At 40.0% G+C, this 25,338-nt stretch overlaps 1 protein-coding gene across 2 annotated transcripts in view; it reads left to right on the forward strand.

Moving 5' to 3' along the window:
* Positions 1 to 25,338, forward strand: part of SYNE2 (spectrin repeat containing nuclear envelope protein 2) — a 191,338-nt gene that overhangs the window by 47,238 nt on the left and 118,762 nt on the right. For both annotated transcript variants that reach the window (XM_055802696.1, XM_055802691.1), the window contains exons 23-43: positions 1,077 to 1,288; positions 1,555 to 1,627; positions 2,737 to 2,855; positions 3,465 to 3,588; positions 4,416 to 4,573; positions 5,039 to 5,186; positions 6,389 to 6,987; positions 7,860 to 8,039; positions 9,029 to 9,179; positions 11,706 to 11,864; positions 12,564 to 12,725; positions 15,118 to 15,219; positions 16,541 to 16,741; positions 17,752 to 17,917; positions 18,678 to 18,790; positions 19,557 to 19,759; positions 20,143 to 20,262; positions 20,366 to 20,654; positions 21,427 to 21,596; positions 23,486 to 23,798; positions 24,523 to 24,687. In XM_055802696.1, the coding sequence (XP_055658671.1) occupies positions 1,077 to 1,288; positions 1,555 to 1,627; positions 2,737 to 2,855; positions 3,465 to 3,588; positions 4,416 to 4,573; positions 5,039 to 5,186; positions 6,389 to 6,987; positions 7,860 to 8,039; positions 9,029 to 9,179; positions 11,706 to 11,864; positions 12,564 to 12,725; positions 15,118 to 15,219; positions 16,541 to 16,741; positions 17,752 to 17,917; positions 18,678 to 18,790; positions 19,557 to 19,759; positions 20,143 to 20,262; positions 20,366 to 20,654; positions 21,427 to 21,596; positions 23,486 to 23,798; positions 24,523 to 24,687 (3,927 nt within the window). The remainder of the gene's footprint in view (positions 1 to 1,076; positions 1,289 to 1,554; positions 1,628 to 2,736; positions 2,856 to 3,464; positions 3,589 to 4,415; positions 4,574 to 5,038; positions 5,187 to 6,388; positions 6,988 to 7,859; positions 8,040 to 9,028; positions 9,180 to 11,705; positions 11,865 to 12,563; positions 12,726 to 15,117; positions 15,220 to 16,540; positions 16,742 to 17,751; positions 17,918 to 18,677; positions 18,791 to 19,556; positions 19,760 to 20,142; positions 20,263 to 20,365; positions 20,655 to 21,426; positions 21,597 to 23,485; positions 23,799 to 24,522; positions 24,688 to 25,338) is intronic.

A 25,338-nucleotide genomic window follows, 5' to 3' on the forward strand; every position in this document is an offset into this window, starting at 1 on the left:
TATGCTATGTAAATACAGAATAAAGAGGCTACCTAATTTATTTCTTTACCTTTTTTTGACTGCATATATTAGCCTCTTTGCAGACTTCTAGGATTACCTCCTTGTTACATGGATGGTATCTTTTTTTCCTTTTTTTTTTTTTTTTTTAAAAGACATTGAAGCATTTAAACAGATTTAGCTGTGCAAAATGTAAAACTAAGAAATTGTTAAGTGTTGTAATTATTAAGTATGACTCCCTTGATTTGTTACAGTTGCATAGATGGTGTTAGGTGTCTTCAGGTGAGAGTATCTTCTCACAGTGCAATAGCTGCACTTTACCTCTGTGCTTGTGCTGTATATAAATTAACTACAGGGTTAGACATAAGACATTCATGATTCATTTGCCAGGGTGAGTCATGGTGAATTTTACATATTCCATAAGCAGCGAGTTTTACACTTCATTACTTCTAGTGTTTTCCTTCCTCTTCTTCTTTGAGATGCATTGGTGTGGCCAGTTTACCACTTCAAAGATTAAGAAATTGCTCTCCTGATGAAATTTTGGTCTTTGCTGAATTCAGTGGAGTTTTAGTCTTTGCTTCTTATGGGTTCACATTCAGCAAATATTACATATGCAAGAGTAAAGAGAAATAAACATTCTCAGGTGCATTCCTTCTGTTCATATTTTTGTTAGATTTTTAGTATATCTTGATTTTACCCTAGAAAGTATAGTTATCGATAGGGAATATTTTAAATAAATTGTCCAATTCTTCTTTTTCTGTAGTCAATGGAACATGTATATCTGATATCAGTGTGAAGAGGACTTGGGACCAAAGTAGCTAAAATTATAGTAACATAATCAAGCAAGAGTCAGTATAGTCTTGTGAATGCAGCTGAGCAACATGTTGCCAGGAATCCTGTTTCCTGTCTCTATTTGAAAAAGAATCAAGGGAAGATAAATGTTTCTCTCCTGGTTTTGACAGCTTATGCTTTAAGTGCACTCATCTGAGAAGACAATGGAAACAGAAAAAAATGTATGAGAATAATTGCATATCCTCATGACTTAACATGAGTTTATTATATTGTTTTTCTTTGTTTAGGCCTTTTTTTCACATGAAGGCAGCCAGAGAGAACTTAGCAAGTCATTAGAAAACCTTAAAATATTGGGAAGACTATCAGAAGAAATCATCCCAGGGTTACAGACACTGACTGCAGACTGTGAGCAAAAGCTAGAAAAGCTTCAACAAAGTGTGGCAGATACTTACACAGCCCTGCTGTCTCATGCTGGAAAAGGACAGTCATCTAAAAAAGAGTGGGTGACTGAGTGCTTGGTGTGTTGTAGCATTGTAGAAATCGGATACATGGATAGATTTTGTGATCGGGTAAATGTATTACCGAGTATGTTACTATGTACACTACTATAGGTAACTGTACATTTAAGCATTTATAAACTGGCAAGTACAATGTTTGATTACCCTCCATCACAGCTGCACTGTTATTAATCATTAGCTAGGATTTCTTTTTTTCCCTTTGTATTTCGTATTTTGTTCTTAAGCTGAGATTTCTTTTAAACTGCAGGAGCTCTGTTGTTTCTGAGAATGGAGAAAAGCCTGGTTCTTCTCAACAAATTGGTATCTTCTCAGTGCAGGAGGTAAGAAGTCCATACTTACTGTTAGAAAACAGTGCCCTGTGTAAGGAAGATCATTGCCAGAAGGAAAAATTGATTATTTCTGTTACTATTCTTACTGTGGTAGGACCTCAGGCCTCTGGTCAGACATCAAAAACCCGTTGCACCTTGGGAATGTAGACCAAGTGAATACTAAGAAGTAGCGTGCAAGGGACAACTCTAAGCATCCTGAGGAGATGCGAGCCTCTGACCTTGCATTGTATTTTCCTGAAGAGTGGTTTTTAGCTGGAGTCATCATGTGTGTTCAAGTGCAAATCACCCATAGTGCCCCTGTAATTTGAACAAGTTCCAAAGAATAGAGAGAGAAAAACTAGTGAAGAGTTGGAGGCATTTGCTTTAGAAAAACGTAGGGAAAACTGGAACACATGTATCTTCTTAGAAATAATTTCAGAGAGAAGATACTGCACTTCATTGTTTGGATGCCACAGGTGTCTTGTTCAGCTTAAACATTCATGCAAGTAAGGCTGCAGACAGCTCATCATCAGACAGCCTCGAGACCGGTGCTTTGTAGGAAGGGACCCACTGCATTTACATAGTTTGAAGATATGTAGGAATTGAGTATTATGAAGGGACACCTCTTGTAAGGCTATTAATAGTGTCCCTGATACAACGATGAAATCTGTTCTTTCATGGGTAATCAAAGTATGAATTGTATAACATAAGCTAGCCTCCAGCCGAGCAGTAGAGTGTACCCTGGAATCAAGGGCGAGAGGCATCTGAAGCCATCTGGTACAAGCAGCCTGACAAAAGCTGCAGAAGACAGTGCCTTGGGGTTGCCCGAGGATGTCCATGGAGCTGCAGCAAAAACTTGCATAAGTGGATTGTGCTTGCCAAAGACCCCAGCATCTGTGGAAGGAATGAATGAATGACCTGGCTGCAAGTGTTCAAAGATTTGCTCTTTTGGTTATGATGAGTTTAAAAACATCTTGTATTCAGGAGTGGTACCTCTCCTCTCCTTTGGGAAACATGAAGCGATTGCTTCTTTCAGGGGTTCACAGATGTCTGTCAGTCTTCACTGTGTGTTAACGCAGCATGATGCAGAGGTCACTGTTGCCTTTTTTATTTTCACTTAGACCTCAAGACCTGCTGCAGATACAGTTTTGGAACCAGATGTGAAACATCACAATGGAGAAAGCTGTGCAAAGAAATTTGAGGAAGACAGTGATTTGCCCATACCAGCTTTATTGGAGAGGTACTTTTTAAAGGATAAAATGATTATATATTAAGAGATGGTACTGTGCTAGACATTCATAAATTAATTGAATCTATTGAACATAGGGTGCACTTCTGCTATGCGGAGTTCTGTTCTTGTTCTACTACACTGTACTTAACATTGCTCTGTAATTGATAAGGAAGAACTATAGTAGCTAAATGCTTCAAAATTAATTAAAAAAAAAATTGGGATTTTGTGGCAAGAACACTTTGAGCTATGAAACTTTTTCTTCTGCTCTCTTCTTGGGCTGGAAAAATCTGTATCTGCCTTACTAATAACTTCAAGTATTGCAAAATAAAAAGAAGTGGCACATTTTTAAAGAACTGACATTTTTACTTTCATAAAACTGAATTTAGAGATTGCAGGCAGACATTCATACTTGAAAATCAGCCAGGTGAGGAATTTCTCAGCTCTCTTGTATGTTACTCATTTATGCCCATTCATTTGGGACTTAGGTAAAAATATGCATTTGCAATAGACTGTGCTTATTTTATGCAGTAATCTATTGGTCAGCTAGTCCCATACCCTGCCTTCTTCCATTGAATTAGAAGTAATATTCTCTGTGACAGTGATTGCATCTTTCTTTAGCTATAACACACAAAGAAGTAACCTGGAGGAACTTTTACAAATAAGCCGAGATAAAGTAGCATCTGGCTTTACAGATGAAGTAAAAGGCACTTCATGCCTTCAGAATAAGCTGCTTGAGCTACAGGTAAGTGTTCAGCTTTTAAAAACTTACCTGGTGCCTAAATTGTTATTTTCTTATGTAGAGCCCTCACCTCTCTGTGTTAGGAAAAGTAGCATCCTTATGACCATGTTTATTAGAAGTAGAAGGGAAATCAAGGGTTTAGCATTCAGCAGAACTACATTCATTCTTAGCGGTGGAGTTTGCAAATGTTGCTGAAAGAAGAAATGGGTGGCTCTCAGTTTGTGTTCTGCAGGCTGAAATAGTTCTAAAGGTAAAAATAACCAGAAAGCAGCTCTTTTTATCGGCAGGAGCGGTAAGTGATGAACCACGGTCAGGGTTGGAGGAGTCAACGGAGTTGAGCCATCAAATAGTAGGGGTGTATGTGCAGGACTTAAAACTTGATTAAGTTTGTGAGGTCCTTAAGAGGATAATAAAAGGCACATAATTGATGTTGGAGAATTTATTAATGTAATTTTCCAAGTCCTTGCTTGAAAGGAGTGTGAAGCTTATCTAGCATCTCAGAATGTTTGTGTTTTGTTCTTTTGAGCATAGCTGAGGTATTTTCTCTTTATTCTTGTAGTAAAAATGGCTGAAGCATATTTATTGACCCTTTTGTAAAATACAGCTGAGACATATATCTGACAGGGAAATTTTGATCGTAAAAGGTTGTAGAGGTCTGCATGCAGCTAAAAATGGAGTCTTAAAGAAAAAGAAAGCATTAGATACTCTTACTTTCAGGTGATGTTTTCACTTTTTTTGTAGAGAGTCTTGTGACTGTAATTTTATGAGCTGTCTAGTCCATTGAGAAATACAGTATCATATTAATGCAATTAGCGCTGCCTATCTTGTAGGTGGTAGAGAGTGAAACTGTTAGTGGTTGGACACAATTCGAAAACATCTCATCTACCTTGGAAAATCTTGGAGTTGAAGTGCAGCAGGCTGCTATCTCTGAGACAAGAAGCAAATTAAAAGAAGAATGGGAAGAGCTTCAGGATATTATAAGTAACAGGTATAAAATAACACTTCATGATAATAGCTAAAGAATAGTTCATTTTAACTAACGTGTGTATTGTGAAGGAAATGGTATGCCATTACAGAAAATACCTGTACGTTTTTAACCTTTTTTTTTAATTGCATAAGATTAATTTTTTTCTTAGTTGTACTTGGTTCATATACATATTGCAGATAGTGTGAATCTCTCCAAGAAGCACAGAGCCAAATCTGTGTAACATCACTGTGCAGTATTCTCAAGTTTGCTGTTATTTCCTTCAACTTTTTGGTTAAATTCACTAGTATTCACACTACTTGTCTTTCTAATTGATGGGAAAACTCTTTTGACCTCAGGAGGAGGATGATTAGATCTGTTAGACAGTCAATTACATTATCTTTGTGGCTTTTTGTACTGTAAAAAAAAAAAAAAGAGTGTCTTTTCTTGCTTGCTTTCCTCATTCATCGTTTGTTACCTTTCTTGTAGAACAAACTCTTTAAGGACGGCTTTGGAAATTGTTTTGCCAATAGAAAATGAATCCATTCTTCTATGTGAATTAGATCAGCGGCTGAAGAAGAAGGAAATCCAGCAGTTTAATCTGATGAATAGTGATCTTGCTTATAGGGAACTAAAGGTAAGGGAAAATGCAGAGACCACACCCCAGCCAGCGTGTTTCTTAATATGTCTAGGAGCTGGAGAACTTCATGGGATTTTCATTCAGAAGTTTGGGACTGCTCACAAGACTTCCCAAACCCTCCAAAATCTATAATGGCATTTTACTCCCTTTGCTTTAAATGTCATTGTTCCTGTAGAGCCAACCAGGGACCCTCAATGAGCTCTACTGTAAAAAGCATGGCCATGAACTTTTTTGTCTTAGGTTAGGACTTTCCTTTGATCCAGATTTACTGTGTTCCCACCTGGCTTTATATCACTCTGTGGACTCATATACGTAATCTGGTGTTAATTTGTGAGCTAAACTAAGCTGTCTGTGTCACATCTGCTGAGGTATCTGAGCACACCTCAGGATGGTTTTGGAAGCTCTGCACGTGTGCAATAACTTGTTCGCCTACTGTGAGGTTCTTATGCTTAGGCTCTGGTCTGTCTATTAGGCAGAGTGAATATTGTTTTGTTCTTGACACACACTCCGAGCTGAACACACTGACAGCTACACAGAGCTGAAAGATTGTGTTTGTCTGCCCTTGGCTCTTGAGCGAGGTAGGATTTAGGCCTCTCAAGCTCTAGGGCAGGGGGGATATGCACTGTCTGCCTGAGACGACTCTTTGCCTGGGAGGACCCTTAGTTTTATCCCAGCTCTCTGCATGTTTGGAGTTTCACAACACTGACACACTGCTGTTTGTCTGAAATCTGTAACCAGATAGCACACAGACTTCATCAAGAGATTTTTAAATGCGTGTAAGGCTTCTCAAAAAGTGTAGCCTAAAGAACTTAAAAGGTGGCAGAGTAACAAACATCTGTGTGCCTGCTTGTGCTGAGTGATTTCCCGCTGTAAGAGCCTGCTAGTTTCAGTCTCAGGACTATCACCATCGTTCTCTCCTTTTTGTCTGATTGCTGGAAAGAGGCTTGAGCTTTCTATAGTGCTGACCAATTTCCCTGTGTGTGGAATACCTTTTTCTTTTTCCTTCTATTTTTTCTTTCCCTCCACCAAAGTCCAGAGTAGGATAAAAGAGTTGGTTTTTTTTTTTCTGAACAGCCCTGTTTAGCATACTAAACAGATATTGCTAGCATGATTTGTTTTTCAGTCTTAGGTTTAGCTTGAATGCAGGATACAAGTTTTCTTTCACTTGTTAACCCTGTTTGTCATTCTCTCGATTTCAGGAGCTACAGAGGTCCATATTAAATCAGATTGAAGTGTGCAAACAATTGGAACACCTAGAGAGTTCAGCAAGAGATGAATTTAATCCAATAGATCTGCAAGCTGCAAGTAAAATCATGATTTACTATCAAAACCAGCTTGAAGAAATGAGCCATAAAATGCAGATCCGTGAGACAGTCCTCAAAGATCTGGAAGATTTCATGGCCTCATTGAGGAAGTGTCAGTCTTCCATCAAATGCCTCACAGATCCCCCAGGTCACCCTGAAACACAGGGAAAAGCATTGAGAGAGGCTGCACAAGAAGTTTCTCACATGATAGAAAAGGCTAAATGTTTGGATGAACGCTTGAAAACAGTTGATATCTGTCTGGAAGATGGTGAATGTGGGAGAAAGACTTGCTGTGAAAACCTTGTTCTGACTTTATCTGAAGCCCTAAAGGCAACTTGTGATTCCTCAAGTGAACAGATGCTTTCAGAGGAAAAAGACTTATACGAGATCTTTTCCACAAAAAACGGTGAACTCCTTAAAAATATTCAGGATCTATGTGACAGAATTAACAAAATAGGCTTGAAGGATCCAACGATTCCAGCTGTTCAACAAAGGTGAATCCTTTTTTAAAACTCTTTCTATTCCATAATTCCAATGAACTTGGAGGGCCTGTGGCCCCTTCTCAGTAGAGCACTGAAACCTGAATGTGTCTTGAGGTATCTGCGGAGCACTGAAAGAAGCTGTGAACTTGCTTTGTTTGTTCTATCACAGCCTAAATAAGGAAGTCTTCTCCCTTTTATCTTTTCTTTTAAACTCTTTTGAGTTTGAAGCAGCATTGATGAAGAAAAAAATAGAAGGAGGTTGACTGTTATGATCTTAGTTTTCAGTTAGAAAACTGTCAAACAGAGAAACGGGTCTTCTTCCTGAGCACTGATGCCTGAGATCTGGAACTCTGCGGTGTGGAAGCCTTGTGTTAATTCACCACACCACGAGAAAGCCACTAACATGATTTGTATGTCACTGGTACTGTTTCAGAGGATCTCTCTGCAGCCTTGCAAAGGATGAATAACCAGTTCGCTGCTGTTTATGAGGAGGGAAAAAGGGAGGAGGGGAGAGGGGCTTGTATGCTGTGCCATTTTTTCAGTTGTGAAATCCCACACTATGGCATACCTTCCTTTGTTAGACTGTATTTTAAGACAGGTAGAATGCACTTTTAATACAAAATGATTCAGAAGGTTCATACAGACCCTGTTGGCCTTTAGGATTTTGGATTACTTTCTCAAAGGGCTTAGGTCAGCATAACTCATTTGAAGGACTGTGTCAAATTACAACAAGCTGAAGATCAAATTAGACTTTCTATAATGTCATTAAATACAGTCAGTATATGCAGCTCGGGATGAATTTCTAGGGAACTTAATAATTATATTGGGGAAAAAATCAAGGACTTTCTTTAATATAAGGCTGTATTTAATTTTTTCTAATAAAGGCTAAAATCATTAATGGAATTGGAAAAGGAGTTGGATCGTGTTGCTGTTGAAATGAAACCTATGCAAGAAATTGCTAATAAGCTCCTACAGATCAAAGAGGAAAAAGCAGAGGAAGCAAATGAGCAGTGCAGAGTTACAGAGAGGTTATGGGAGGATACAAAACTCTTGCTTGCTGAATGGTAAGGAGAAAAGCTACGTTTTAAAGTAGTATTGTACAAGTAAGAACTTTGCTGGTAAAATGAAACAGCAAAAAAAGCCTTAGACCATACTTTAAAGTAAATTAAATCCTGAAACAGTTGCAAACTTTACTGTTATGATGCTGTAAACTATTATAAAGCCAAGAATTGCACATAATGATTTGCAGCCAAAGCTCATGAATTTTATATATTTTTAAGACATCACAGCCCCATCATTTAGCAGATATGCAGTGATGTGTTGGACTTAATTGGTAACCAAAAGAAAAACGTGTCTGTGGCTGGGAATGATGTGTCTTCTGTATTTGCTGTAAATTTCATGCCAGCACATTAAAAAAGAAAAGTCAAACTGAAAAAATGGAAGAGGACAGCTGGGAAAACAGTCTGTTCTGCAGGCAAAGATTAAAGGAGCTTGGTTTGATAAGTCTGTGAGAGTGAGGCCTGGGAAAGGCTACGATTGATCACCCAAGGCATCTGTCCTCCTCTTACAGTTTTTCAAGATGCCTAGAGGCTTTGCATGGACTGGCACAGTTCTGGTTAATCCTTATGGCTTGCACGGGTGTCAGTGGGAGTAATCTGTTTTCATATGCCAGTGAAGGCTGGGCTGAGGTGGTATTTCCCACTGTCCACCACCCAAGCTGTTGTGATATCTACTGCACCTGTATTTCAGTTTACTGGTGACTGAGCTCACCTTTCAGGTGGGAGAGTCACATTCAGGTCACATCACAGTTAAATGTCAGTCAGAGGCATATGATAGTGAAGGGCATTTCTGATTCCAAAATCTGTCCGAATGCCACACCAGGTATCCCACAATATTGCAGGGTTTATGACTGGTACGGTTTAGCCCCCCTTTTCTCCCTTCCAAACATAGTAGTCAAGTCCCTACATATTTGAATATAGGAGAAGGAAGCAGATAAGAGGCTGAGGCTGCTGGTTTGTGCTTAGGCCATAAATAATACATCTCTTTTTAACAGCCAGGAGCAGTGTGCAAGGGCTCTGGAGCTCCTGAAGCAATATCAAAGCTGCAAAACTAGTCTGACCAGCATTATCCAGAAACAGGAGATTATGCTTTCACAGCAAGCTTCTTACATGGGGAAGGAGAATCTGAATAGACTGATAACAAAGGTGAGTGAAAAGGATGAAAAGCCTTTCCTGGGAGCATTCAGTTGTAGGGTTTACCTTATATGCCTAGACTTCAGGGCAAATGTTAAGACCTGGCTTTGGCTTCCAAAATACTTTAGGGACCATACTCTGGTTTTGTTTTAAGTTGAAGTCCAGTTCTGCTTAGTGAATCAAGGTCTTGTTAAAGATGAGGGATTAAAAAAAAAAACAAAAGCAAAACCCCATAGAAAAACTATAATCAAGTACAAAAATCAGATGAAATCCTGTTCTACTAAAAGCACGTGTTGAAATCAGCCATATTCACCCATACCCTTTCGAACGTTTCTGTGTTTTCTACCAAGTTAAAAAAAAGCCTTATAGTGGGCCATTTGTAAATATATAAAAAGAGCAAATTCATTTGTTACTAAGAAGATACTTTAAAATGTTGTACCACTTAGAGCAAACGTAAAGTAACGCAGCTCCTTAGGGCTGCTTGTTTCTGTGCTGTTGCTCTAGCTTATAACCGAGAATTTAGATGTGTATCCTCTCCTTGCTCATGTCACTGGGTCCCAGGCAGAGCCACAGGGTTTGTCTGCACCATCCAACGCTGTGCAGAGATCCTCAGCTAGCCCCAGGCAAGCTGGATCAGGAAGAGAAACTGTAAGGCTGTCAGCTGGCATATCTGCTCAGAGACTGGGCCATGCCAGACCTGTCCTGCTTCCCAGGCTGGAGCTTGTGTACCTCGCTGTGTGTCATTGCCACTGTGCTCAGAGACAGCGTGGGGGCTGCCAGCATGGTGCTGCCTTGGGATGTGGACTTCTGCAGGCCAGAATGGTTTTGACTTGGGCTGATGATAACAGTATTTCCTTGAGCTGGTTTTTACATTTGCAGCATGAATCTCTGTCCTCACGCTGACTTTGCTGACTGAACTGTGTTGCTGTCAGAAGCCATAACAACGTGGTTTGGTATTTCTCCTCTTGCTTCTCTTGTGTTACAAACCTATGTAGATGACAGACCTTCTACATAAGAGCCTTGGCCTCCGTAACTGACATCTGCTCCCTGCTGTCTTTGACAGCAGTTAAACATTTGCAGTGTTTTTTTACATTAGCTGATGAGACTGAATGAGCGTAAATGAATGCCCTGCTGGACATCCCCTCATTTAGTTTAAAGTTTACTGCTTTTTCAGACAAAAATTTGGCAGCCAGCTACATTCTTCTTGGCTAAATGAATACAGCCACCAGACACAGTTGTCCATAGCTAATGGATTAGGGAACGGCAGCATGTCTGTCATGACCGTTTTACTGTGCAGGTTTCACGTTTCCTGGCTGGGTTTTGTAACTGGTTGTTTGGATGCCACGTTTAGGCTTTCTGATGAGGCATCACCCAAGTCATTCAGGAACATTTGCTCTCAGGCAGTGGATGGTTAAATTTAAGAAGCAATGTGGTTTCTTCCCTTGAGCAATGGGGTGGTGTCAGCATGTAGCACCCACCCTGTAGCTGAGGCAGTCTTCTCTTGGTTTCACCAGTGAGACTTCTGGCACCTTGTATGGCTCAGGCTCCTGCTGCAGGAGGAGTTTGCCTGCATACCCCGGCCCCTGCTTGTACGGACAGCCCTCTCTGCTAACAACCCTTCCTCTTCACCCCGAGTCTTGGGATTCCCACTCTCAGAACTGTGATCTGCAAGAGTTGCAGCACGGTACAGGCCTGTCTGTGGGTGCTGATGACTTGTTCTTTATAATTATATAAAATAATAGCAGAGAAGGTCCACTGCCTTGTTCTGGTTTGTGAGCGCTGCTCTGCCATCCCCATTTCTCAGTGGCTGTCAGAATCCGTATGGGAAGATGTAACGCTTGTCTCTGGGAGATAAGGAGAGCTTTTGGTACCAGATTGCCTAACACCAGAGGTCAGTGTTTCTTTTCCAGCCAGCTTCCATGTTGTTTGTAAACACTGCCATCATCATTCAGCACAAAGAGGCAGTCTAGTTTTTAACTAGGAAGTAGGAAAAAGGGACATTTCCATTTCTGGCAATGGCATATTTGACAATGATTATGTTTAAGTAGGCTTTAAGCTTGTTTTTTTTTTTTTAAAAAAGTAGTTTAAAACCTGGGGGTTAGAATGCCAGGTTATATTTTTTAGAGTTGTAGTAGTATCTCAGACAATTATTAGGTATACATTGTTGATTTCTGTAACTGAGGTTCTGTGTATGGATGTACAGTCCTCTTGGATCTTGCGATTGTGACTTTTAAAGCAAACGGTGGTTTTGGCTGCCTTTAGGGAGAAATATATTATCTGTAGTTCCCACTCAGCTGTTTTGCAGATGATACCAGAATAATAAGGATTTCTAACAGGGAAATGTTCCTATCAGCATGACAGGGATATAACAACAATGGATACATTCCTAGTCTCATCATATTATATAAAATACATGATTTTGAGTAATGCTGTTGTTTCTCTAAACTAAAAAGAACAGCACATCAGTGAAAAATGTTTTACTGAATGAACAGTCATAAGCAAACATGCTGGTAAATATCCATTTGGTCTTTTTCACAGATTGAAGAGGCAAAAGAAGAATTTAATGAACACTCAGAAGATGTAGACAAAATAAATCAGATCTGCAAAAACCTTCAATTGCAGCTCAATAAAATGAGAAGCTTTGAGGAGCCTCCATTTGAGAATGAGGCTAACATTATTGTGGACAGATGGCTGGATGTATGTAAAAAGTAAATTATCAGGGTGGTCTTATCTGTTATGCATTATAGTAATTGAGTCTGACGCGTGTGTAATATTTGGAATAAATGAAGTGCAATATGGCAAAGATTCTTAAGAGATAAATCCAAGTGTTTACCAGAGGAAAGCTTGCAGAGTGTCTATTGGTGTAATGTTTCTGATCTCTCAGGTAGTTTATATCATGAGTCCTCCTGGACAGTAAATAATTCTAGGTAATGCAGAAAGGCAATATCTGTGTTTTCTGCATGAACCTGTAAGCTTCCTTAACAACCTCTGTGGATTTAGGCTTTGGGAGACAGTCTGGAGAATCACAATGCTGGTGCTTTTGGTGAGAAATGTTTGCCACTGTTGATCTAAGCAGTGCATCAATACTGAGATTAGATGGTATTTACTGAGAGTAGATAAACATTAATGAGCAAGGCTTCTTCCTAAACCTGCCTTAAAACTGGCAAGCTGCCATTGTGATTGGTATGATGGTGACATGTGTGGCAGGGATTTAAATATGTTCTCCATGACCAGTTCACTGAGAAGACACATGAGATTTTTTTTTCCCCCTTGCTGCACTTGTTTTTGTGCTTGGTTTTATCTTGCTCTGATTTTATTGTGCTGCTTTTGATTTTAGAATATAACTCAACATTTTTGAAATCTCTGTGTGTTTTCTATGTATAAATGTCATGGTAGATCAATGAAAAGACTGAAAACTACTGTGATAATTTGGGAAGAGTTCAGGCTTTGTGGGACAAACTCCTTGGTTTATCTGGCGCAATCGATGCTTGGGCAAATGCAGAACTGAAGAATGCAGAAACCCATTGTCTGACTGAAGAGGACCTTACACAGCTGAAGGTAATTTGAATAGAAATTTTTTACTCTTATACTTCAGGATATAAACATGCACATTGCATAGAAATGCCAGCACTGCAAAAGCAGAGGAAGCTGTAACATTTGCAATTATATCTGCATGGATGGATTCACTGAAGATACTGCATAATGTATTGGGGATACAGGTCTTGGAAACTCATGACTTGGTGGCATATCTGTATACTAAATTGTTTAAAATTAATGCAACACTGTAAATGCTGCTTTAGCCTACAAAAGCCCCCTCATTCCTTTGTGCTGTACAAACATACAGCAAAGAGAAGGCCTGGGAAGCTTGAAGCTTAGAGCACGGTGGTGCACATATTTCCTTGTGCCTAGAGAAGAAAGGGAAGAGAGTGTGCGTAGGCTAATGATTAGTTCTCTAGTTTGAAAATGCCTATCAGTGAAGATACTGGAGCCTCAGAAATGGCTGGGCAGTGTTCAAGGAGAGGTTGCAGAGGTGGCTTATTTGTTGCTGTGACCCTTGTCCCAGTGTGCTCTCTGGTATAACTTAAAGCACCCTTAGTAGTGACTGGCTGCTGAGGGTCTCCAGGGGCTGCACACAGGTAGCCATCAGCAGAGCCTGGGCTGCCCGTGCCCCTTTTGCACACGCTGTAGCATCAACTCTTGGTATCAGGGTGCAGCTGGGTGTGAAAAAACATGCGCTAGTTCTATGCCATTGAAAAGCCTCACGTACAGAGGTAAATATTTTAATTTCTGGCTTAAGGGCCATAATTGACCAGCTGCCCTGCTTCGTTGTGGTAATAGCTCAACAAAAATAATTTCCTGCTTGAGTGAGGTTGAGACATACATATATCCCATATCCACTTGTTTGAAAATATGTAGGCAGTTTTTTCTCGGTGTTTACATGCTAAAAATGCCATGATTTTTATTATGCTTATTTGCAGCATTACTCCTACTGTTAGCACAGCTCATTTGTTTTGATTTGAAGAGCAGTAAAAAGCCAAGGTTTTATTTGAATATAGATCTTCTCAGTGAAACAGTAGTATACACACTATGCAGAGGTGGATATTTTGTCACTTTATTATTGCCTTTGTTATTGTATTGTTAGAATTTACCTGGGGTAGTTCAGGTCACTGAGGGCTCCAGTAAAAATGCACCAGCTGGCAACTGCATCTTAAAGAGTCATTTGTTACTGGAAACTGCTCAGTCCTGGCGTGATGAGACCAAGCCCCTGATGTGCCCTACGGGTGGTTAGGAAGGGCCGTGCTGGAGGTGGCTGTGCTAAAGTTACTCCACTGCTCCTATTTGAGAGGATAATCCTGGAAGGAGAGGGGAGGAGAGGGCAAGGGAAAGAGAAACCGTGTTTCCCATGAGCTACTATAAAACCAGAATAGGAGAGAAAACTGAACTCAGTGCATTGGTATTTGTGTAGAATGATTTAAAGTGCAGAAGGCCTCAGGTTCATTTCTCAATTTGTTATTATTTCTTTTGTTGTTGATCCTGAAACATCTCTGTAAATGTTAACCATGTTACAAAACCCCCAACTGTTGCAACGTGTATCATGGCCCATATGGTTGAAACCCAGTGTCCTTTGTGACCACCCAGCAAAGCGCTGGTGCATGTGCTGCCAAGAAGCCTGTCACAAAAGAACAGAGTAATGGTTATTTGACTGCGTATTTAAAGATGGCTTCAGTATAAATAACGTGAGAGAAGTTCTGCTTTCCCCTATAGCCAGTACACAAATGGGAACTCTTTTAAGGGCTGCAGCACGTGAATGGGTTTTGATGGTTGCTTGTACAGAGACTGCAGAGGAATACTTTGTGCTGAGGGAGTTTGGAATATCGATCTGGGAATGTGAGACAATATGATTGTTTTAGATATATCCTATTTCATAAGTTGAAGCTGATATTTTACTTTCACATTACTGGCTTGTTCCAAAATCCATTCAAATGAGTAGAAGTCTTTTCGTATACAAAGAATTTACATTAAAAAAGTGCTTACAGCATGTGCTGTATTTTATCACATCCCTACTGAAGTGTATCATCAGGATGCCAATTCTTGACTTTAAGTCTCTAACATCTGAGAATAGCCTTTTTTAATAGAAGCAGCAAGAAATAAATACAAAATTAAGATTATTTTCCTTCAAATTTACTTGGGACAATATGGAAGTAAAATAATTAAGATTGTTAAATTTATGCTGGATTTGCATTAACAACTGCTTTGCCTGAGCAACAGCGTGTTTCTGGCTCTAATACAAAAAAAAAAATCTAACTCGCTGATTTGAAAATCAGGCAATGGACCAGTTGTGGGAGCGTTATATGCTAAAATGCAGAATCAGAATATTAGTAATATAATTTGGTAATAGAAACAACCTAGGGGGAAACACAGTTAACGATGTGGGTTTTTCCACCTTTAGGCATGCTTACGAGTCCAGGAGCAGAAGCTTCAGAAATTTGACAACACGGTGGCTGAGATAGAAGAACTTCTGAATAGTAATGAACCTCCACTGGAACTACAGGTGTGAAGAAGCTTTTACAGCTAATATGCCAGCACTCATTCCTACAGCCCTGCTTCTGGTATCACCTTTGGCACAATCATTGATTGGTTTGACTTAATCTACCCAAAGAAAATTGGAGTTGTTTTGTTGGCTATTAGCAGTGACATTTCATTTGTTGTCTTTCTCAAGCTGTCAGACCAAAACCCGTCATTTAAAACACATAGTCCTCTCTCAGTCCTGTGGCTTTTAGGGGCTTAGACCTGACACAGCTGGTTTGCAGGCCTGTATCAGTGATATCTGGCTTTTAGCTGTTGGCCGAGAAGGTGGCGTGGTGGACCTCATCATCCCTTTGGGGATCCCAGCAACTCAGCATGCTGACTGTCTATTTTAAACCGCCCTTTTACCTGGACATGGCTTAATGTAGCTTGGTAGTATGTAGCTATTTGCATAAAGTGGTGTTTACTGTGGTATTTTTCTTTGGGACATCAGAAGGAATATCATCTTCTTGTGTTACCTTCATACAGCAAAGAATAAAATCCTCCCCATTTGAGACCACGTTAGCCTACCCTGATCCTATAGCAGTTCCCTAAGCGTCCGCTCCCAGTGTCAGATGCCCCTTGAGCTTGACCCAGTTTAGCTATTTGTGTTTATCCTCAGCAGGCAGTGAACTTGGAAGAGTTTCACTGGGTAAAGTGATCTAAGGAGATTAGGAAAGGACTCTGCAACCTTGTACTGTGCACGCTGTGCTCCGTGGGAGCAGCAGGTGCCCTGAGCCCCCTGGGTGGTCTTTCAGCAGGTGGCTGTGATCTAGTTGAGTTGCTGTCTTAGGCAAACCTGCGGGAGCCTTACGGGTAAGGTTAAGGGCCTGTTCCTCCTTAGTGACTAGTCTGGAGCCAGAGGTCCCCACCTCTCTGCTGTCCTTGCCTGTTTTTTTGGATCAGTGTGAGGAGTTTGCCCCGGTGGGGTCACTGCAGGGGAGTGTGTTACAGAAAGACCTGGTACTTTCTTCTTCATGGTAGCCAAACCACATATGAGGCCTTTATCCAGCTGAGAGTAGATCCTGGAGTAGGCTGACAAATCAAACTGTTAGTAAGGCAGCACCAGTAAATGCATTGCTTATAAAGATGATCTGAGATCATTACTCTCAGAAAAGGAGAGCTATATACTATTCTTTTTCAATTTGTGGAGTGGGAAGGGAAGACAAGACACTGGAACCAACTGTGACTGAAATGTCTGGACTTCGGATCATTTCATTGCTTTTTATGTCTGTTGTGGAGTTCTGTAATATTATAAGAAATCAATGCAGCATAATTTCTTACATACGCTTATTTCCAATTTTTAGGTCATCAGATCATCTGTTGTGCAAAAAATGGAGCTAATAAAAGAGCTCTTGTCAATGAAGCAGGGGACCAGTGAACTCAGCATGAATACAGCAGAACTAAAAGGAGACCTTGATCTGGCCAAGACACAAATTGGAATGACTGAATCACTTTTAAAAGCTCTGTCTCCTTCTGACACCTTAGAGATCTTCACTAAATTAGAGGTAATGTGCCACAAATGGAGCATCTTTTATAATTTCATTCATTATTTCTCTCCTGGGCAAGTCTTCGTAAGTGTTTCTCCTGTATATGTTGTAAACTGCTAGAATAACTCAAGTGATGAGCCTGGCTTGAATATTTCTTTAAGCTGCCAGAAACATGAAACAAAAAGACTGTTTTCACTGGATGTTATCAGATGTAGTTCATTAACCCTTGCAGCTGTTGGAAATGGTTAAGTGATAGGCACGACAACAGAATACCACCCAACACATGTTGAAGCAGCAGCGGGGGTACTGAGTTGTATCTTTTCCAGGACTGGATAATATCCAGAGGTTATCTTTGTGCCACCTGAACCTTCCTGCAAGGGAAACTCCCAGTAGGCAAATTTCAGCCAACTTTCCATCCTCTTTCCACCAGGGAGAGAGGTGAAGAAAGAGATGCTTCCTGCTTGGAGGTTCAAGGCTGGCAAGATTTAAACCTGTTGAACGTTGAGTGGATTATGCACGTTCTGGGTGTCAGACCACTAGTGTTTGGGGCAGTGAAATCACAGGCATTGGAAGAAAGATATAGCTTTTAATGAATTCTCACAGCTTCTTTTAAGTTACCTTTCAACCTGACATACAGACTAAAGTGTTTAGGGGTGGAATAGTGCCTATGGCAGCTAAGGCATTACAACTTGTAGTATTATCCGCTCTGAAACACACTGTGTTACTGTGCACTTCACGTATCTATTTTGTGTGATACCAAAATGTGCATGAGTGAATGTGTGTGTGGTTATGTATTCATACAAATGCATACACACTGCTCAAGGATAGTTTATTGCTTACATCTACCTATTGATTGCTTTGTTAATGTCAATATAGTTTAAGAAATTATTCTGACACATAGACAAGACTAAACTCTTTTGCAAAACCCTAGTTTCTACTAAGCAGCTCTGTGCAGTGTACTTATGATTGCTCTTCAAAATTTTCTTTTTAACAGTTGTCCTTTTTTTTTTTTTTTTTTTTAACTTTAGGAGATACACCAGAAAATTCTGCAACAAGAACACCTTGTCACATTACTCCAAGAAGAGACGGATTGTCCTGATGTGGATGAATTAAATAAGCAGCTTAAATGTGTTATTGATTTATTTAATAAGAAGAAACGTGTGTTTCAAGATCACTTTATAGGGGTTTTGAACCGTAAGCAAGCACATTTCACATTTATGTAGCTTTATAGGCTTTTATTGACCATGCCAATCACTTAAAGGGTATGCAATGAATTTATTTTTGCTTAGATGTCTGAAACTGTTTCAATATCTCAAACTACTTCAGGATTCTGTACAAGATAAAAATTTGGTTAAAAATGGCTTTTGATTCCAACAAACCACTCAGTCTGAATGAAAGTATTTTGTTTCTTGTTTTTACATTTTAAAAAAATAGATAAAAGTAGTATAAAGCATAACTGAGGAACAAATGGCAGAGCATTTCATTAAAAACTACAGAAATCAAACATTTTCATTTTTCCAGTTATTTTTTATTTAATCTTGGTTGTGAGAAGGAATAACATAATTAATTACTTGCTATTTTATGCAGACATGGGATTTTCAGGTGTACAATTAGGCCTAAAGGTAGTCTCATCTTCAGATAGTTTTTGAGTAATACTTATTTGTGTGGAAATGAGAAAAGTTGCCAAAAGGCTAATACTAAGTCTTTTTTATTGAAACTGCTATGTGTAGCAGGCTGTCCCTCCCAAGTGAACAGGTATGTTTATTGTCAATTAATGCTGGGTAAAAACATGTATGGCCTTCAGCATTTTGTCACATGGTCTGTAGTGAAAAGCAACCTTTGACAGTAGCACTGATAAATGTAATTAAAAATTGTCTGAAATCTGTGTGTTAAATGGGATTTTCTTTTGCAGAATACAATTAATGAAGAAAATTGGAATGTATCTTTTTTTCAGGTCAATGCAAGAATTTTAATGACTGGTTCAGCAGCACTCAGCTGTCTTTGAAGGACTGCTTTGACCTGTCAGAAACAAAACCAATAATGGAAGAAAGACTGCAGAGGCTAACGGTAAAACATTAAAATGTTCTAATTTCTAAAGCTGGTTGTTCTTTAAGTTTTAATTTTTTACACGGAAGACTACTCTTGGGAGTGAATTCACTGACAGTGGTTTTGTAGCTTGAGGCTGCGAGAACATTTCATGTGACTTACAGAATTAGGACAGTAAGTGGAATGAAAATAAAACTTTGTTAAAATGGAATATCAGTTTCAAGTTCAGACATAGTTGGGCAAGCAAGAGACAGGACAGTAGTTAGTGAAAGTCAGTGGACCTTGACCAAGTATTTAAGTGTGCGAAGATGCAGAAAGTCAAGTATGTAGAGAATAAAATGAAATTCTGACCCCTCTTGGACTCCAGTGTGAACAATTTGCATTCACTTTGCTTTGCTTAGCCAGATTTTCCCTCTGTCAGACAGAATCAACGGGAAAGAGATGGAAAAGCCCCAACATCTGGAAGAGGCAATCACAGTTAAGCAGCCAAAGACAGTGACGTCAGTGTTAGATTTGAATGCTGCTTGCCTATTTCTTCTGTGTGTATTTGTGCTGTAGATCCAAGTCATCTACTTGACTTTCTCCTGATTTTACACACAGCAAATTTTCCATTCACGAGTGGAATAGTAAGCAAACTGTGAATTAACATATATTCCTTTTCAGGAACTGAAATTGCTGTAGAAAACATTTGTGGAGGTAATGGGAGTTGAAAAACTCTTGTAACATAAATACCTATTCTACCACAGCAAATTTGACAAATGCATCTTGTGTTTGTGCTCTTACTCAGCGCTTCTTAACATCTGAAGGCAAAGACAGAGATATCCAAGAAGTTAAAACTTTATTGGATAAAGTGAAGCATTACTTGTCCAAAGCAAGCATTATCCACCTTAACAGCTGTGTGAGAGATCAAGAAGCAGAACTACAAAGACTGGTCTCCAAATGTCAGAAACGGGAAAAGGAGCTTGGTGCTTCTCTCCAGCAGCTCAGTAGGTAGGGAACTAATGTAGTTTCTGACATTTTAATCACAAGTGATGTAAAATGATTCATTATTAAACAGCCATACTGAATAGCAGACAACCCTGCTTTTTATTTAAAGATCATATTTTAATAAAGGGTAGTGAGTGTTTTGTTGTTTGCTTTATGTGTTTGTTCGCTTTGTAGCAGACTCAATGTTATATGGCAGTACGTGCTTCTGGACAGTTTCAGTGAGATGATCTGAAATACTGAAGATTAAGCTTGTGCTTAAAACTCTGCTTGTTCGGGTGCATTATATTTATGTTACCTTTTCAGCAAAACACTGCTGTCAGCGGGTTCGAGTCATGTAATGCCTCTCATTTTGACCTCTATTATTATTATTGTTATACTCTCTTTAGCCTTGAAGAAAGCAGGACGGTCTTAGAAGAATGGCTCATTGCTCAGGAAGAAAAACTCAAAGAGATCCAAAAAGATGAGACAAAACTTGAAAACTTCTATAAAACACTGTTAGCACAGAGGTATTGTTTTCTTTGGTCTCTATCTGAGAACTGTCTTCTAAAGAAGATTGCTCCATGTTGTTACAACAAATAGATGTTCATTAACATTTTTTGTGTTTTCCAGAAAACCATTTGACTCCATGGCTCAGCTAGTAAATTCCTTGAGGGAGACTGGGCTGACAGAACATGAAACTGTTTCAGAAGCTGCTCATCTTCTTAGTAGATATCAGACACTGATAACACATGTAAGTGAAATGACAGGCAATACTGAGAGACTTCCAGTGGAAGGACAAAATTTTGAAGAACTTGTCCAGGATGTTTCTTGCTGGATCAAAAAGCTGGAGGAGGCTGTCAATAACCTGAGTTCACAGGGAAGTGAGTTGCCATCAGACAAAAGGATTAATCAGATAAAGGTATTGTTTTAAATCTATTCCTTTTCCACTTCACAGCTTGTGCTAGTATCAGGGGAATGCTTGATGAGTCAGTCCCTTGTAAGATACTGTCACTGCTGACTGCAGGTGGTTTTGTGGCTTATTTGGGGAGGGGAGATGTTTGGGGTTTTTTGTTCTTGTTTGGTTTTGCATAGTTTATTATGTAAGATGAGATTCTCTGCTGCATGTCTGGGTGGAGCAGCACTGAACTCAGATGGTGCTGGTGGCCGTGCATCTCCCCATCATAGCTTACTCCAGAGGTGAAGAGGGAGGTCAGTAACACAGCTGGGGCGTCTGGAGAGCCTCTGCAAAGTGTGTGGCTTCTTGGGTGTCCAGCTGGGCTGTGCCACTGCCTGGGCGAGTCTCTCAGGCCCCAATGTCAGGTTTTTTTTTGGTGTCCTCTATTCTCTGACTACATAGGATGGGGATGCTGAGATTACATGCCTTGTTCTGTGGAAGGGGTAGTATTGTAACAAATATCTCTCCCTAAGATTTGGAGAGGTTTTCTTTATTGGTCAGCACAATATTGGTTCTGTTAGGTAGAGAATAATTTAAAAATCAGCTTCATTATCCCAGACTTGCTAAACCTAGATGATCTATCCATTTATATATCAGTTATGTGGTAAGTTGGAAGGAGAATTATTTTGTCTTGAACAGCAATGTACAAAATATGAAAAAAATCTTTGGTAATATGTTTTATTTTGTAACCAAACCCAGTTGTATATGTACTGCTTCTGCTTCTCACCTAATACAGGAAATCACAGCTCTCAGAGATGCGGGAGAGGCCAAAATACAGAACATGGTAGCTCTAGGAGAAGCTTTAATGAAAAATGAGAAAAGTAGGAAGCCAGTGGTTCAGCAGACTATTTCTGAGCTCCAGAACAAGTGGGAAAGCATCTGTCAGCAAACCACTGAATATAGAAGGTAATGTGGAATTTGCCAAGAGGCAGTACAGTTGACTTACTGCTATATTGACTTTCTTCTCTTCTTCCTGCATCAGTTGGATTGAATTTGTGTTCTTGATGGGCAGAACGAGACACCTACAAAAATACTTGTATTTCTGCAGTATTGTGGAAGGGCAGGTCACAGTTTGGATTGAGCAGTCCAGTCGTAGGTTGTAAGCAGGAGGCGTGAGGGGGTGGCAAGACAGCTGAGGGGATCTGCCTAGCTCGCCTCAGGTTCCTGTTTGATACTGAAGTAGCTCAGCCACTCTTGAAAGAAAAAAAACCAGTGCAGCCAGTGCTCCTTGTTTTGTTGGACTGTGCAGTGAGGGTGTGCTGGTTTAACCACTGTGGTAGCCCTTCCCTGCAATGTGATCTGGTCTCTGCCCCAGCCCCAGGCGTGGTTCCCCAGCAGAGGTAAGATCTGCCTTTGCAGAGATTCGTCCTGCTTCAGAAGAGAGTTTGGGGTAAATCCAGGAGGCTGGGATTTTAAAGTAGAGTTTTTAAAGGCTGGTTTATTCTGGCTCTGAGAGAGGCTTTCTTGGCTGTGGCAGCTGGTATGGTTAAGTCAGCAAAGGCACTTTAGTGTTGCTGGCAGTGTGGCAACTCTGTCTGAGAGCCGTCTTGATCCTTTAAAACATGTCAGATGATTCCAGATGTGTTGTATAAACAGAAACTGAAGTACTGGTCTTGCACATGCAGATGCTTTCAAGGTATTTGTCTGCCGTAATGTCCTTGAACTGACTTTCAGTAAAATCATTGGGAACTTTGCCGTTGAGAGCAATGGAAGCAAGAGTAGGCCCACTGTATGCTTTTTTAAAAAATATCCAGGGAAAGAATTATTAAAAATAAGTATTTCTGAGAGTATTCAGTTGCCTTCTGTTACTACTGAGCACTCTGTACAAGCAATGCAAGTGGCATTCAGAAAGGTAGAGCATTGGCTATGCTGGATCCAACACAGCAGAATTCAGAGCACGTTTTTCACAGCTTTTGAAGACAGCATATCTGAAGAGATGCTCAGGACCTTGCAGGATCAGGCCTGTGAATAACAGAAGTGACACAGTAACAGCAGCAGTGTGAAGCTGAAGCAAGAGTACTTAACATATGTGAGGCTATGCTTTGTCATTTGCCAAAAAACATGAATCTTGAGGGGCCAAACCCAAAACACTTAAGCTTTGCTTTTGTCCTCATTTATCCTGCTGTACTTTACAGAATTACAGCCAGACTTTATTTATTTGGATTTGTTTGTGTGGGATCATATTTTCAACTCTTGGCATTTAAGTTCCATCTGGAAAATATTTGAGCTTCATCACCAAATGTGAACATACAAATGTTACTTTTGTCTTGCTGATAATAGTTGCATATTTGCAGTGGACAAATGCAACATGTTCACCTGCAGTGGATCAGCTTGCATGCTTACAAAGCACACAAATCGAAATCCAGTGTCAGTATCAGGAAAGTAGGCACTGGATTGTGCTGACATAACCCGTATTGCATATGCTGGGTTTGTTATCTGTATTTCTACAACTCCCCCACGGCCACCTCAACCAATGCAATGTGTATCTGCTACAGATTATTCCCTTTCAGGAGACTGTCATAAAAAGTTGTCAAGGAAATTAGATTCATAGCCATATTGTAGAATTTCTGCTGTAATGAAAGGCAGAAAAATACAGAGCATGAGCATCATGCAGTCACTTCAGTGGTTTTCATTTTCATCACCTTTTAAAAATTCCAGTCTGAGCTGATCAGTAATTTAAAACCTAAAGAAAATTATTCAGTGTGCTCAAGTTCATTCTAATGGTTGACTTATTCACAATTTGACATTTTCTGGGTAATAAGTAAAAAGTTTTTAAGTGCAGTATTTTTTCCTAGCCCTCAAGAGCAACTTCAGTTCAAGAGGGAGCGATATGAGCAAAGCAAAGAAGATCTGAGACTGGCTTTGACTGAAGTGGAGAAACAGCAACAGGAGATAGGTTTTGCCCTTCAGCCTGGTTTGAAGGAGAAGCAAGCGCAGCTGACAAACTATGCAAACCTCCTGCAGAAAGCAGAAAACTTAACTTCCCGATTCAATGAATTGGAAAGCCAGGAAGACTGCCTACAGGGTCACACTGGGGATTCCTGCTTCCCAGAGATGGAATGGTTGGAATTAAAGCACCAACATGAAAATCTGCTCAGCCAGCTACAGGTTGGGACCTCGCTGTCTTTCCTTATGAGATTATTGGTGTGCCTGTTGCTTGCGGTTCTCACTGTTTGCCTGTAGTGTCATTCAGCAGGCAAGTTTGTGGGTAAAACTGGGAGTGGTGGAAGTTCTTCCGTAGAAGGGCAGGGAATTTCTCTCTGTCTCTTACTGTGAGAAAAAGAGCATGGGAAGCTCATATTTTTTCACTGCCTTATGCTTTGCAGAGGGATAAATGTTTAAACAAATGAGACCAAGGTAAGTGTGAAGAACATTTTGTACCTGCATAAACAGGTTCAGGGAGCTGTAATACTGAGGCATTTGTTCCTAATCTCCAAGCCACGATAGTTTCATTTTTCCTTTCGGAAGGATGAATGGCTTTTCCTGCATCCTGTTGGTTATTGGTTCCAACCAGATTAGTGCAGATTGCGTTTGCATCCTATGTGGCATACTGCATTTAATCTTTCACCAATTTTTAATAGAAAACATCCCTTTTAAAAGTACCTTCTTATGGAATGCAAACTCTTCCACTTCCGGCTACCAGTAAAGATTTTGTTCATGGTGGAGCCCACGGTGTGCTGGGAAGAGGGCAAGATATTTTTTGTGCACCTGTGGTTAGCTGGGTATCTTAAGGGAAACAAGCAAGTTTTTTGTGCTGCTGTGACAGGCTGTGGATGAGTTATATTTATTTGAGCTAATGGTGGACTAATCCTAGAAACTCCTTTGTTTCTAGACCATAGTGCAGACATTGGAAAGTCACGTTCAAGAGCACCAGCAGTTTCAGGATATGGTAACGGGCCTGAGCACTGAGCTGAAAACTGTCTCTGAGAAGCTTGCTGCTTGTAAAGGTCCAGCAATAGAACAACCATCAGCTGAGAAAAAACAGTTGAAATCACAGGTATGTTGCAGGTTTTGCATCATGGAGAAAGTGGGTCCATGCCCTAGGCACTTGTAGAGACCATCATATTTATATAAAAAGAGCTGCTAATGGTGTCAAACTGAAAAACTAAGAAACCTTTATAAACTTATAAACTTTATCTTGATGAATGGAACACCACATGTAATTTATAATTGTAGTCCTAAGCCACTCTTAATGAACTGAAAGGACCTTTGCTGTCAGCTGAACTGAAGGTAGAATTGTCCAAGTTCAAGCACACAGGCTTCTTCAGTTTGGTTGGTTGGGGTTTTTTTTGTGTGTCTCTGGATGTAATGGTGAAAGAGATCATTAAATTTGGTGTTATGAAGTGCCTTTAAATTAGCCAGAGTGGAAAGCTTAGGAAAATGTCAGAGAGACCAATTCAGTTTTAAGAAGTGTCCTTCATGCATAAGTAGGCATTCTTTTGCACTTCGTCAAAAGTCTTGTACAGTCTTGTAGCTGTGAGTGTAGAGAGCTACTGAAAGCTTAAACCATAGCCAGATACGAATCACTGCAATTTCCCTTCCACCAGAATTTGCTATACCTCTAACAAGTAAAAAGGAATACGAGAGGGAGGGGATTTCCAAGTTGAGAACTTGGAAAGATCACCACACACCTCACAGGATACTACCT

Source organism: Falco peregrinus, chromosome 1 (assembly GCF_023634155.1).
Source record: "Falco peregrinus isolate bFalPer1 chromosome 1, bFalPer1.pri, whole genome shotgun sequence".
Classification (NCBI taxonomy): Eukaryota; Metazoa; Chordata; class Aves; order Falconiformes; family Falconidae; genus Falco; species Falco peregrinus.